Source organism: Indicator indicator, chromosome 15 (genome assembly GCF_027791375.1).
Source record: "Indicator indicator isolate 239-I01 chromosome 15, UM_Iind_1.1, whole genome shotgun sequence".
Classification (NCBI taxonomy): Eukaryota; Metazoa; Chordata; class Aves; order Piciformes; family Indicatoridae; genus Indicator; species Indicator indicator.
Genome location: NC_072024.1, coordinates 3,871,254 through 3,884,081, shown reverse-complemented (window position 1 = coordinate 3,884,081; position 12,828 = coordinate 3,871,254). Strand labels below are relative to the sequence as shown.

Here is a 12,828-nt window from a genome sequence, read left to right as displayed (position 1 = left end):
AAAACCAAACCAAAACAAAAAGATAGATAAGGTTGCTATGGGAATAAGAAGACAAAAACTGTTACTTAATCCAACATAAAAAGGATGAGAACTTAAATGGAATTGAAAGTGTCACCCCAACCAGTAAGGTTATGATCTGCAACAACTGCTTTTTTTCCTTCATTCACTTCATGCATTCATGTAATTTTATTTTCCCTTCAGATACTATTTGCAGAATAGAGTAATTCAAGGTAAGATCCAAAAAACTACTTTAAAATAAAACAGAAAATTGAAGTATTTTCCAATCTGCTGCTCACTGCTCTCGCTCATTCGTAAACTCTTGTAAAAGCTGAAATATGTCCACCCTGCATCAATGCTCTGGATGCAAGATCTGGAATTTGAGATTAATCTTTATGGTTTACCTATAAAATATATATTTAAAAAATAGATTCCAGCATGTAATTTTCTTTCTTTAAACTACAGTTTATGGTCTGCAATAAAGTTTTGCATAGGCTAGTCAGTAAATCACAATGTATTTATTTTTTTGCACAGTTGCAGTCAAAGGCAGTTCTACATTTTGAGGGCAGAAAGAACTGTCACACCACCCCTTCTCCCCAAAAGTCAAGGTACCATTAATGTCAGTAGTTTATCTCACAAGCCACTGTCTCTTATCAGAGCGTGCTGGAATCACTTCCCAGCTGGCACAGCACATCTCAGGCAGGAATGAATCTGTCCCATTTTTAAGCTGTTGATACAGGATAAATGTTTCTTCACCTTTTGAAAAATGCAGGACAAAATGTATTACATTACACATTCCCATGGCTGCCTTGCCTCATTAAATAACATGCCAGCTGATCTCCCTACACCCTGAACCTTACCAATGAGAACTGTGATGAAACCTTAAAAGACCCAATTCATGAAGTCACTGCCGATGGATGATCTTTGGCAACATAAAGACCAGAAAAAAAATCTGAAATTAACTAGCTAAAAAATTTCTTGAACATGGAGCAGAGCTTTACAGGACTGGTTCTGATTTGCAGGAGAACAATTGCTTCTGGAAGGCTTTCTAAAAACATAAAGCTTCCAAGCTAAGCAGGAGTCTCCTAAAAGTGACCAAGGAGCACATCTGAAGCTCCTTTAAGATGCCATTACAAGATTTCTGTTGGGGTATATTCCTAGAATTATAGAACAGCTTAGGTTGGAAGGGACCTCAGAGATCACCTACTCCAGCCTCTCAACTAGATGACTCTCAAGTAGACTTGGCTGGTCAAGGCCTCATCCAACCTGGCCTTGAACACCCCCAGGGAGGAGGGATCCACAACCTCTCTGGGCAACCTATTCCAGAGTCTCACCACTGTACTGAAAAACTCCTTCCTAAGATGCAGTTTAAACCTACTCTCCATCAGGAGGTAAATTAAGCTGGTTTTAATTCAAGTTTAAAACATTTTAAAGCGCTCATTGCACAGACACTGCCAAGAGGAAAGGAATAAAACTTCTTTTCCTTGTAGTCCTTTGCCTCCTGCTGTAGAGCACTGTAAGATGTACCAAATCATTTTGCAAAGTACATGCGTGCAGGGTGCGACTTGCAGTTCACGGTGGACAAGGTGGCATTTTGAGTCTCTCCAGTCTGCAATGGTGAAGGAGTAGCACAGGAGTTGGGAAACTTTCCTGATTGTTTAAAACAGTTCCTGACTTCATTGCCTCTACTAATCCATCAACTCCTCACACTTGGTAGCTCTTAATGGAAATGCCACTTAGGAGATAGGAATGAACTGCAAGGTGTATTTGGAACAATGAAGTAACTCTCAGGTTTAAGACTCTTCACACAGACCCCTGGGACTGCACAAAAACTTGCAAGCATCTTTATGCTTTTTGCTGGCAATCTGAATGGAAGTGGAAGTCACCTACACAAAGTCACAGCCACCACAATTCAAATCCAGGTGTCCTCAAAACCCAGAGTTCCCTGGGTCCTTTGCATTAAGCTATTCCAGGTTTATCATTTTACACCACAGGCAAACAGCCTTCAGAATACAGAGTTCTTCAGTGTACATCATTGCATAAAGCTACTCCACACCTCCCCTTCTTCTTTAAGACTCTCTCTTTTCCTCTGATGAATTGAAATGCCAAATACCCACAGTGCCTGGTTCAAGTAAAGTGGTTTCTGTGACTTGTCAGTTCCTGAACATCTGACCCTGACTACACGAGAGTCAAGCATGAACATTCACCTATGTGTCATCTTCTGCTTTCTCTTTCAAGAGAGCAAGAAGCATTTCTCTAAGGAAAGGTGTAGTTTCCTGCCAAAAGGCATGCATTTGAAATGCTTTTGACTTTGCTAAAAGACTCCTAAAAAGTTGAGGAGAATGTCACAACTGCTTGCTCGTTCCAAGAAGGGAAAAAAAAATCCCAAACCATCATGCTACATTAGCCAGCTATATTTTAATATTCTGTTTATAGTTATGGAAATTTGGTTCCTTTTAGCATCAATAAGTTCTGATTGTGCTAATCAGACAAGAATACAAATGAGCTTCTATTTGCTTAGGTTTTCAAACGTGTATTGTAATATGGTTGAGGTTAAACTTTTGCTTTACAATTGGATGTTGGGTTTTTTTACTGAAAACTCAGTGTGAAAACAGTGTTCTCATTCCTGATAAATTCTGACCCCCAAAAAAATCTCATCACTGATCCCATACTGGAAAAGTTAAAGGGCAATATTATCCCATTTGTTATTATACTAACAACTTAATTATGGCAAAAAATAAAGCCTCTGTCCAAGAAGCTACCAGCAGCCTATTTAAAATTACCAAAAAGCAAAAATCTGAAGCATTCATTTTGAACATGATCATTAAGAACAACAAAATCAGGACAGTTTCTTCTGGAAGGCTTTTTAAATATACGAACTGAAGTATTTCTTCTCAGTTCTGTTGTTTTCCAGAACATCTGCCAAATGATTCAGCTTTATACTGCAGTGTTTTTAAACTGTCACTCAGCCACTTTTACAACACATCTTTCTGCTTCAGTGTCCTGGGCTTACCAAATCAGGGGCTGGTCTGCACAGCAAACTTCTCCCAAAATTGTTTTCCCTTGCATTCCTCCTCTCCCAAATGTTTTTTACCCTTCTGCTTACAGAGGAAAGGGGATCCCCCTACCCACCTTGGTATTTCTATAGCCTAACTCACCTGCACATTGGTTGAGACCCTGTCCCTGGAGACATTCAAGGTCAGATTTCATGTGGCCTTGGGCAGCCTGATTTAGCTGGAGGTGTTGCTGCTCACTGCAAGGAGAATGGGCAAGATGACCTTTGAAGGTCCCTTTCCAACCCAATGCAATGTGTGAATCACAGTCTTTGTAGAGCAATGAGCACCACTAGATCTCTTTTGCAGGTACAAAAGAAGCTTAAAGGTAGCACCCATGACTCTGGGATCTATCACACTAGATGAAATTACTCATCCATCTTGGTCATCGTTTATTCTTCAGCCATAGTCAGTGACAGATACTTCAGAAGGCAAATCTAATCAATGAAAATGGCTGAACAGCAAGCTTGGGATGCTTCTCTCTAGTTTACTATCAAAAGGCAGAAGAAACAATAGGATGCCTGTTCAGTAGGACACTATCCAGGTAATGAGTGAAAGTTTTATCTTCATTTCATTACACAAACCAGCAGAAGAAAGGCAAAACAGCCAGGCTCTAAACTTTTATCTCTTCAGTAGGGACAGCCTGGCAATTAAAGGATGGCTTTAATAGTTGCTGCCAGGAGACAAAAGAGAGAAACTGATGTTTTAAGAAAGAAGAAAGATGGATCTCAGTTTGCAAGAGAACAGATTACATAGTCTCTTTTCAACATAGTTCCTAGAGTTCCTTCATACCACCTAAGGATGGGAGGGGAGAGCTGCTTGATGTTAGGGTGGAAGCTACTTGTCCCACAATAGATTCCAAGACCATGCTTCTCCTAAAACCCTGCATTGCCAACATTAGGCCCTGCTAACCCAAAAACAACAGCTGTAGACAGGGTTCTGTCCTACTCCCATCACATAGCAGCCATACTACGTGCTAAGGAACAGCTATGTACCTTGAAAAGCCACTCTCTTTTTTTGGAGCCAGGAGATTGAAGTCATACAACAATAGTCATAAATGAAATACCAAGAAACTCAGCAGACAAGTCTCAATGCACTGAGAATTAGCATCATCCTTAATTAATATTTAAGGTGTAGATTTGAGTATGTATTTTGGTAAGGGTTACTATTAAATGCAGCCAAGCTCCATAACCTTTTACAAATTATATATATTGGAATTCCTTGCTATATTCTACCATACTTTAAACTGAACTAGGCACAAGGACTGTAGATAAAGACATACAGCCTTTATGCTTAGGCTATTCGCATTAGCCATGTTTTATTGCAAGAGAAAGCACTTCAAAATTTCTTCTTGGTAATTCCTATAAAAAAATTGAATTGCCACTAGCCAAAATTTCTCTGTTCAAATGCCATAAAGTCTCTCTGATGAGGTTAATCAATGATAAAGCCAGCATTTGTCTTATTGAAATGGAGCGTGAATCGTCTGGAGGGCAGGATTCAGCTTTAACGTTAGACAATATCTGCAGCAAGGAGGTGGTGGCTTTCAGAAAAAACAGTTTTCTTCAGCTTGGAGAAGAAAGTAGATGAGGAGACTCTTCCAAGGTGTTTAAGGTCTCTTTTCAAACAGTTTTAATAACACAGCATATTCCAACTGAAGGAATTAAGTATTGCAGCTGATCGGAATATGCCCATCACTGAATATACTCCTTTAAATCCACCAAACTTGAAGAAAGTCCATGAAGACAATGACAGTCTTCTCACTGATCTGGACCTTCCCAGGTTTACACATTGCTTCATTCCAAGTTAGCAGATTAGCATCATTCTGCATTGCTGCTCACCTTTATTGCTATATTGATGAAGAACAAACACAAGCCCTAAAAAGCCTTTCTTGCGAGTGCTCCATTGGCAGCTTGCAAACAGAAAAGCTCACAGTGTTAAGGCACAGTGTACTAGATGACCACAGAACCTTAGAACCATTTTGGTTGGAGAAGACCTTTAACATGATGAAGTCCAACCATTCTCTTATTCTAGCAAGTCTGGTGCTAAACCATGCCCTCAGCACCTCTATGTGTCTTTTAAGAGCAAGAGTTGCAGCAGGAAGGCAAAGGCAAGTTTTACATTGGTTCACAGTAAGAGGTGAAACTGGGTCTCCAGTCAGATACCACTATCTATCAGTCTATAGATAAAAGATGCCTGCAGCAGGGCAAGTTTCTTGCCTCCCAGATTTTACACACCAGGCTGTTCACTGCATCATCTTTTTTCTCACCATAATAGAAGTGAAGCTTGATAGCATGTTGGGTTTAAGTGCAAAGGCATCTCTACAATATATGCCTTTTAAGATTAACAGCAGCAATTCTGCTTTCTGATAACACCTGTGATATCCAACAATTCATAGAAAAACAGAACTCTAAGATTGGTTCCTCATTTTGTAACTGATTCTATAAGCAAACAGAATTTTCTATCAGTATAAAGAAGCCTGTTAGTAATGCACCAGCAATCCAGGCTAACCAGTTCTGACAGTCACTATTGGCAGAGATGCATTTTAGCACTGTGATTGTACATGGGAAATGGACAAAAAAGGATATTACTATTAATATGCAAAACCATCATGCATTAAGATACAGCCCTGCCCTGTCTGAATGCTGTAACTCTTAATGAAAACTGAATTTTAACAAGAGCAGTGTCACAGTGACAGCTATTTATTTTTTCCTACAAATGGATTCTCACCCATACAGAAAGTCCTCACTGAAAACTAAATCAAAATTATTGCAAGTTTCCAAGAGCTGTATCTGGTTCACACCAGGGAAGGTATCATTAGAATTCTGCCAATGTCTAAGAAACCTACTATAAGAATTACACATTTATGACTGCAAATATACTCCTACATGGGATTAGTTTCAATACAAGAATTCACCAGAAACATGTGAATTATTTCCTCATCAACACTGAATCACCAACATATTGATGTGTTGTATACCCCTTGTTTTCAAGAAATAGGAAAGGAAAAAAAAAACAAAACAACCAACAACACAAACCAAGCACTCTTGCAACTTCTCGAAGTGTTTAACCAGAAGGAAACAGCATCTCACTCCCTAAATGCTAACCAAGAGGAAGATAACAAATGCACCTGTGGGTACTGGGTAGGAGACTGAGCTCCAAGCAGACTGCTCATGCAAATTCAGGGAAGCATGGATTGAGGCCAGATTCATTACTGTGGGCAGATCCTACAGCAGTACTCAAAAATAAAAAATACCTATCCCAGACTGATGGGAAAACATGGACTACTGCATCTGTACACAAACCTGGTACCGGGGCAAGGGACTGGCTTTCCAGATCAGCTGGCTAGGAAGGATTTGACAAAAATTCAAGCCTCTTTCCACACAGAATCACAGATTAGTAGGGCTGGGAAGGGACCTCCAGAGATTGAGTTCAACCCTTCTGCCAAAGCAGGATCACCTAGAGCAGGTCACACAGGAATGCATCCAGGTAGGTTCTGAAAGTCTCATGAGAGTGCACCAGATTATAGAATGAACAGGAATATTGTTCAGTCATCTCACTGATCTTATGAGGTCCTTGTATTTAGGATCCAGGACAAGTACGGTAAGGCAATGGAACAGGCTTCCTAGGGAGGTTGTGGAGTCACCATCCCCAGAGGTGTTCAAAAAACAAGCAGATGTGGTACTTCAGGACATGGTCTAGTGGTCAGGGATGTGCTAGGTAAGTTGGATTGATGATCTTGGAGATCTTTTCCAACCTTAATTAAAAAAAACAATAAAAATATTAAAAAGTGACCCCATATCACACTTGCCAGTGGGATCCCTTTTTGCCTCTCCAAATCTATGAGACAGAAGTGGCAGGGTCTAAAAAAGAACCTGACTGGGGTCTGTTGCACCTCCCCCAGCAAGCAAATCACCTATCACCTCATGAAATGGTATTCTGGGTGTGGAGAGCCAAGGATTTCCTCTGAAGAAGATATTTCTGCTTTCCTCATGGCACAGTTTAATAGCAACAATAAATCAGTAAGAACACAAAGTTTATCTTCATGCTCTTTTGAAAATCAAGAGAGTAACAATACTCTCTCATTTCATAAGTCTCCTAAACCTAATACTAATAAAGAGGAAAGCTGTGGATCCGATTCATGACATTACTGAGCCTGAGGGCTTAAGGTTTTGGTTTTTATTTTTTTTTTTCTGTGTTAGATTGAGAAATCAATAAAATGAAAAAAAAAAAAGGGAAAAGACAAAACCAAAGAAAACACCAGAACTGACAAATACATAATATGATCTAGTTTTACAAATTAAGTGTACTATTAAATAAGGAATTAGAATGAAAAACTCCCTGTTTGCAAACTTCAGTGTAAAGGGACAAAACAGGAAGCAGGCTTCAACGTCAAAATAGTTTCTGTATGTAAAAATATTTTTTGGGTTGGGGCTCTGTTTTTTTTTTTTTTTTGAGGAAGGTTTTTCCTGGTTCTGTTTTGTTTGGGGTTTTTTTTATTTATTTTGTTGTTTGGCTTGTTGGGGGGTTTTGTTTTGGACTGAAATTATTTTATTTTTGCCAATGTTTTAATGGCTGGAAAAAAAAAAAGGTTAATAGTAATGTTTTTGTTTGCCTCACTTATGCAAAGGGCAGTCAAGGCATTTTTAGGATACACTATTTGTGGTGGCAAAGAGTGTTAGAAGCCTAGCAGAGAAAGTCTGTCCTAGTGAAAGTTAGTCTGAGTGAATTCTACAGATCTGGCCCTGGACTTGCTGTTTGAAATGTGCCCTTTCATCTCCCAAAGAACAAAAATTTTATGCATTTACACACACAGTTCTCTTGTTTCTTTTCTTTGAACTTTCTCTTTGTTCACAGCTTTCTTTCCCCTTCAAAAAACATCCTTCTAAAGTTGTTTTTCCTCCTATTTCTCAAGAGAAACTTTAAAAAGATGCCTATTCTGTGGAGAAAAGAACAAGTTAGCTTTAACAGGAGAAGGCAACCAAAAACTGTACCAAAGTAAGAAAAAATAATCTAATGCCAGTGCTCACATCAGTACTGCCAGGAAAGGCTGGGTGAACACCTGCACAGCACTGGTGCCAGCTAGGGCTGGTGAAGTCACTCCCCACAGAGTGTCCTCTTCTCTAGTTGAGCAGTGCAAGGAACTGCAGCAGGCAAACGAAGGCAAAAGTAGTAAGAGTGGTAAGACAAAGCAGCTATCTGCAGAGAAGCAGTTTATACACTTCTGGGATGGGCCACTCTGCCATCCAGGACCTTGAGAGCTTGCCCATGCAAACCTCATGAAGTCCAAGGAAGCCAAGTGCAAGGTTTTGTATATGGGTTGGGGCAATCCCATGCACAAATACAGGCTGGGAGATGAGTACACTAAGAGCAGCACTGCTAAGAATGACTTGGGCATGTTGGTGGCTGAAGAATTGAGTATAAGCCAGCAGTGTACTTGCAGCCCAGAAACGTGATCATATTCTGACCATTTTGCCTCTCTGTTCTGTTCTCTTGAGACCTCCACTCAATTTTATATCCAGCTCTAGGGCCTGCAGTGCAAGAAAGAATGACCTGCCTGAGCAGCTCCAGAGCTGGCCACGAAAATAATCAGGGGGCTGGAGGACCTCTCTTATAAAGAGGCTCCCAGGCTGAGAGAGCTGGTGAAGAACAAGCTCCAGGTAAACCTTATAGCAGCCTTGCAGTCATTAAAGAGAAGCACTACAGCAAAGATGGAGAGAGACACTTTATCAGCAAGTGGAGTGATAGGATGGGGTGTAACAGTTCCAAACTGAAAGTGAGTAGATTTAGCTTAGATAGAAGGAATAAATTCTTCACTGTGAGAGTGCTGAGGCACTGGAACAAGTGGATACCCCATCCCTGTAAATGTTCAAGGATAAATTGGATGGGGCCTTCAGTAACCTGGTCTAGTAGGAGATGCCCTTGCAATCACACAGGGGTTAAAAGTAGATGCTCTAAGGCCACTTCCATCCCAAACCACTCTGTAAGCCTATGATAGGTGTTAAGCTTAATTATCTTCAGATGTTCACCAGGCACTGTACCAGCAGTCTGCAGTGTGCTTATCCTCCCACATTCTGGAAATGAAGGAACTGCTCTGCAGTTCACCAAGATTAAGTGAAACCAACCAGGTCAATCACAAGAGAGGGAAGCTTATACAAGACTAAGGAGAGGTTGTGACACAGAATCAGTTCATGACTTCACCCCAGATCATGGCTTAGTTTTGTATTCCAGCTCTTCATATTTTTGGCATATTTTATTCATTTACCTTTGAAGTTGTTCTTCAGAGTAATTTAAACATAATAATATTAAAGTATGTGTTTTAAAGTTCCTTTCCTAACAAGGTAGACATTGTGAAACTCTCTCTATATATATTCAGTGCTAACTAATCACCTTTTTGCTCCCCAAAGTAAATAGACAAAAAGACTGCAGGATCATTAGTCACAGAGATATAAGCACACATCAACAAACCAAAACCCAAGGGCCACTTACTTTTTTTCTCATTAAATAGTCTCACATCTCCACTTTGATGAACTGTGAAGACTCACATAGGATAAACAAAAGGCAATTCGGTACAGGGTATTGCACCCAGGGAATTAGATGGAAATATATTCTCTGTAAAGACAGAGAATGCCAAAGTTTCTAAGCCAAGATCAGCAGCATCCCTCCATTTCTGTAGCTGCAATGTTATTTCATCACACTGAGTTGCAGGCAGGTCTTTTTGTTTATAAAGAGAGCACAGGAAAAATTGTTCTCCACATAATCAGAATACTTGCTGATCTATCTTAATGATGGGTTAAAAGAAATATTCTCAGATTGGTTTAACAACTTGTTTTACATCAAAAAATCTGTCTTGAAATAAAACTCAACTGCAGGCTTCTTAAGTGGATTTCTGAAGCATGCTGATCCAAAGGTTTACTAATAACATTCAAGGGATAGAAGCAAACAGGTAATGTTATCATTAAACACATGCCCAGTCTCCAAACACCAGAACTGCATATGTCAGGACTGAGGTTCTGCATTTCGGCCACAACAACCCCATGCAGAGCTACAGGCTGGGGTCGAGTGGCTGGAGAGCAGCCAGGCAGAAAGGGACCTGGGGGTACTGATTGACAGCAGCTGAACATGAGCCAGCAGTGTGCCCAGGTGGCCAAGAGGGCCAATGGCATCCTGGCCTGCATCAGGAATAGTGTAGCCAGCAGGAGCAGGGAAGTCATCCTGCCCTGTGCTCAGCACTGGTTAGGCCACACCTTGAGTACTGTGTCCAGTTCTGGGCTCCTCATTTTAAGAGGGACATTGAGGTACTTGAACGTGTCCAGAGAAGGGCAACGAGGCTGGGGAGAGGTCTGGAGCACAAACCCTATGAGGAGAGGCTAAGGGAGCTGGGGATGTTTAACCTGGATAAGAGGAGGCTCAGGGGAGACCTCATTGCTGTCTACAACTACCTGAAAGGAGGTTGTAGACAGAAGGGGGTTGGGCTCCAGTGGCAGAACAAGAGGACACAGTCTCAAGTTGCACCAGGGGAAGTTCAGGCTTGAGATGAGGAAAAAGTTCTTCACAGAAAGAGTTACTGGCCACTGGAATCAGCTGCCCAGGGAGGTGGTAGAGTCACCAACCCTGGAGGTGTTCAAAACACAAGACTGGATGTGGCAGTTGGAGCCATGGCTTAGTAGTCAGGTGGTGTTGGACTCTGAGGTCTTCTCCAGCCTAGTTGATTCTGTGACCTTCTGTTTTGAGTGAGATGGTTTAGGCAGCTAGAAATGCTCAGTTCAGGCTGTTCAGCAAATTACATCTGGCTCCAAGTCCTGTCTCTGCAAGTGCTGACTAACTCCAAGCAACAATCTCACAACAGCACTACAGCAGTGTTAAGTCGGGGATATACATTATCAATTATGGGTGCTCAAGGCTTCCAAGCAGTCCTGCTCCATCAACCCATCTGGCTTTTGGCAATGTGAAAAATAGCTTTTTGCTTGACTTCTTGCTGGTACCTCCAATCTACCAACTGCCCAAGGCTACTAAACTGCCATTTGGGAAGTATCCTAATTGAAGGGAGATGAACTGAAACAGATGCAAAGAATGGCTAGCAGGATCAACACAGGAGAAAGACAGCCTTACACAGGGCCAGAATCATTTGTACCTCAAAAGACTAGCAACATTTTCCTTGTTACTGCAATGGTGATTGGCAATTAAGTAATCTACTAGCAATTAGCTGAGCAACAAATATTTCTGTATTAGGAAACTTCAATAGTTGGCAGTCAATACCAACTTTGATACTAAAATATTGAACTTGCAGCTAACATCATTCCTTTGATACTGTGTCTCTTGCTGCACTTACATTTACATAGAGCTACATTTATGACTAGATGTTTTTATTAGGAAAATCATCTTAAACTGTATTAACACCAAGTGTAACAAATAAGAAACCTTCACATCATCCTGAAGGCCACCCTTCCTCAATGAGCAGCGAAACAAAACTTGCTTTCATCTAAGTAGCTTTTAAATGTGACCCAAAAGAACTGAAACAACATTAAATTAAAAAAAAAAAAAAAGTAAGAGATTAAAGGCTAAAAACCAAGTCCTTGTTGAAGTAGGTTATGTTCTCCAAACAAATCACTACCAAGGTCAAAGTGATCTAAGCAAAGCTTTGTGAGACACACACCAAGAGTTCTGCAGATGTTGCAGCTCACACTCCAGTATCCGTTTGCAGCTCTCCAAATGCTGATATTTACACATTTCTCCATATTACTGCTCGTAACACAGCAACAAAGATGAACCCTGTACTATTCAGGAGTCAGCCTACCCTCCTGGGTCTGGATGTTATCTCAAGTATTGTCTCAAAGGGTTTTTTTTCCCCCCATTTAAATTCAATACATCAAGCCAGAAGATTTGCATACTCTGCAATTTAAAGAGAGACAATTTCAGAGTAAAATTATTGTTGTCTTTCAAAAGAATGTTTTACTGTATGCTGAAATATTGGGGTTTGAGTATTTTTCTCTTGCACTAGTTCTAACTTAGATATTTGTTACTATTCAACAAATAAATAGTAAATTTTACAAACTTAAATAAAAACTATAGCAAGAAAAAATTAATACTTGTTTACCTTTTATCAACTGAAACCCAGGAATTTTTAACAGGTCTTTTGCTTCAGCATCAATACTCACCTAAGACCAATGCAACCACAAACATCATGAAGTCATTCATTCTACTACAAATACCACAGAGCCACAGAATCACTAAGGTTGGAAGAGACCTTGAAGGTCGAGTCCATCCATATCCCAGCTACCATGACCACCACACCGTATCCTGGAAGCACTGCATCTACACACTTGAACACCTCCAGGGATGGCAACTCCACCACCTCCTGGACAGCCTGTTCTGACACCTCACCACTCCCTCAGTAAAGAAATTTTTTTCTAATGTCCAATCTGTACCTCTCCTAGCACAACTTCAAGCCATTTCATCTCATCCTATCCCTGGTTACTCAGGAGGAAAGACCAACACAATCTCTTGCCTCACTACAATCTCTTTTCAGAGATTTGTAGTGAGCAATAAGATCTCCCCTTAGCCTTACCTTCTCCAGACTGAACAACTTGAGCTCCCTCAGCTGCTAATCATATGATGCCCTCCAAACCCCTCAACCAGGCTCATTGCTCTTCTCTGGACGTGCTCCAGTACCCTAATGTCTTTCCTATGCTGTGCAACCCAGAAGCATTCAAGATGTGGCCTCACCAGGGCCAAGTACCGCGGCACAATCACTTCCCTACTCCTGATGGACACGGTTTTT

General features: G+C 40.7%; 1 protein-coding gene across 1 annotated transcript in view; it reads right to left on the bottom strand.

Annotated features, from left to right (window-relative positions):
* CNTN3 (contactin 3) overlaps positions 1-12,245 on the bottom strand; it is an 88,763-nt gene extending 76,518 nt beyond the window's left edge. The window contains exon 1 of the mRNA XM_054387582.1: positions 12,206-12,245. Coding sequence (XP_054243557.1) covers positions 12,206-12,245 — 40 coding nt within the window. The remainder of the gene's footprint in view (positions 1-12,205) is intronic.
* Between the last annotated feature and the right edge of the window lie 583 nt (positions 12,246-12,828).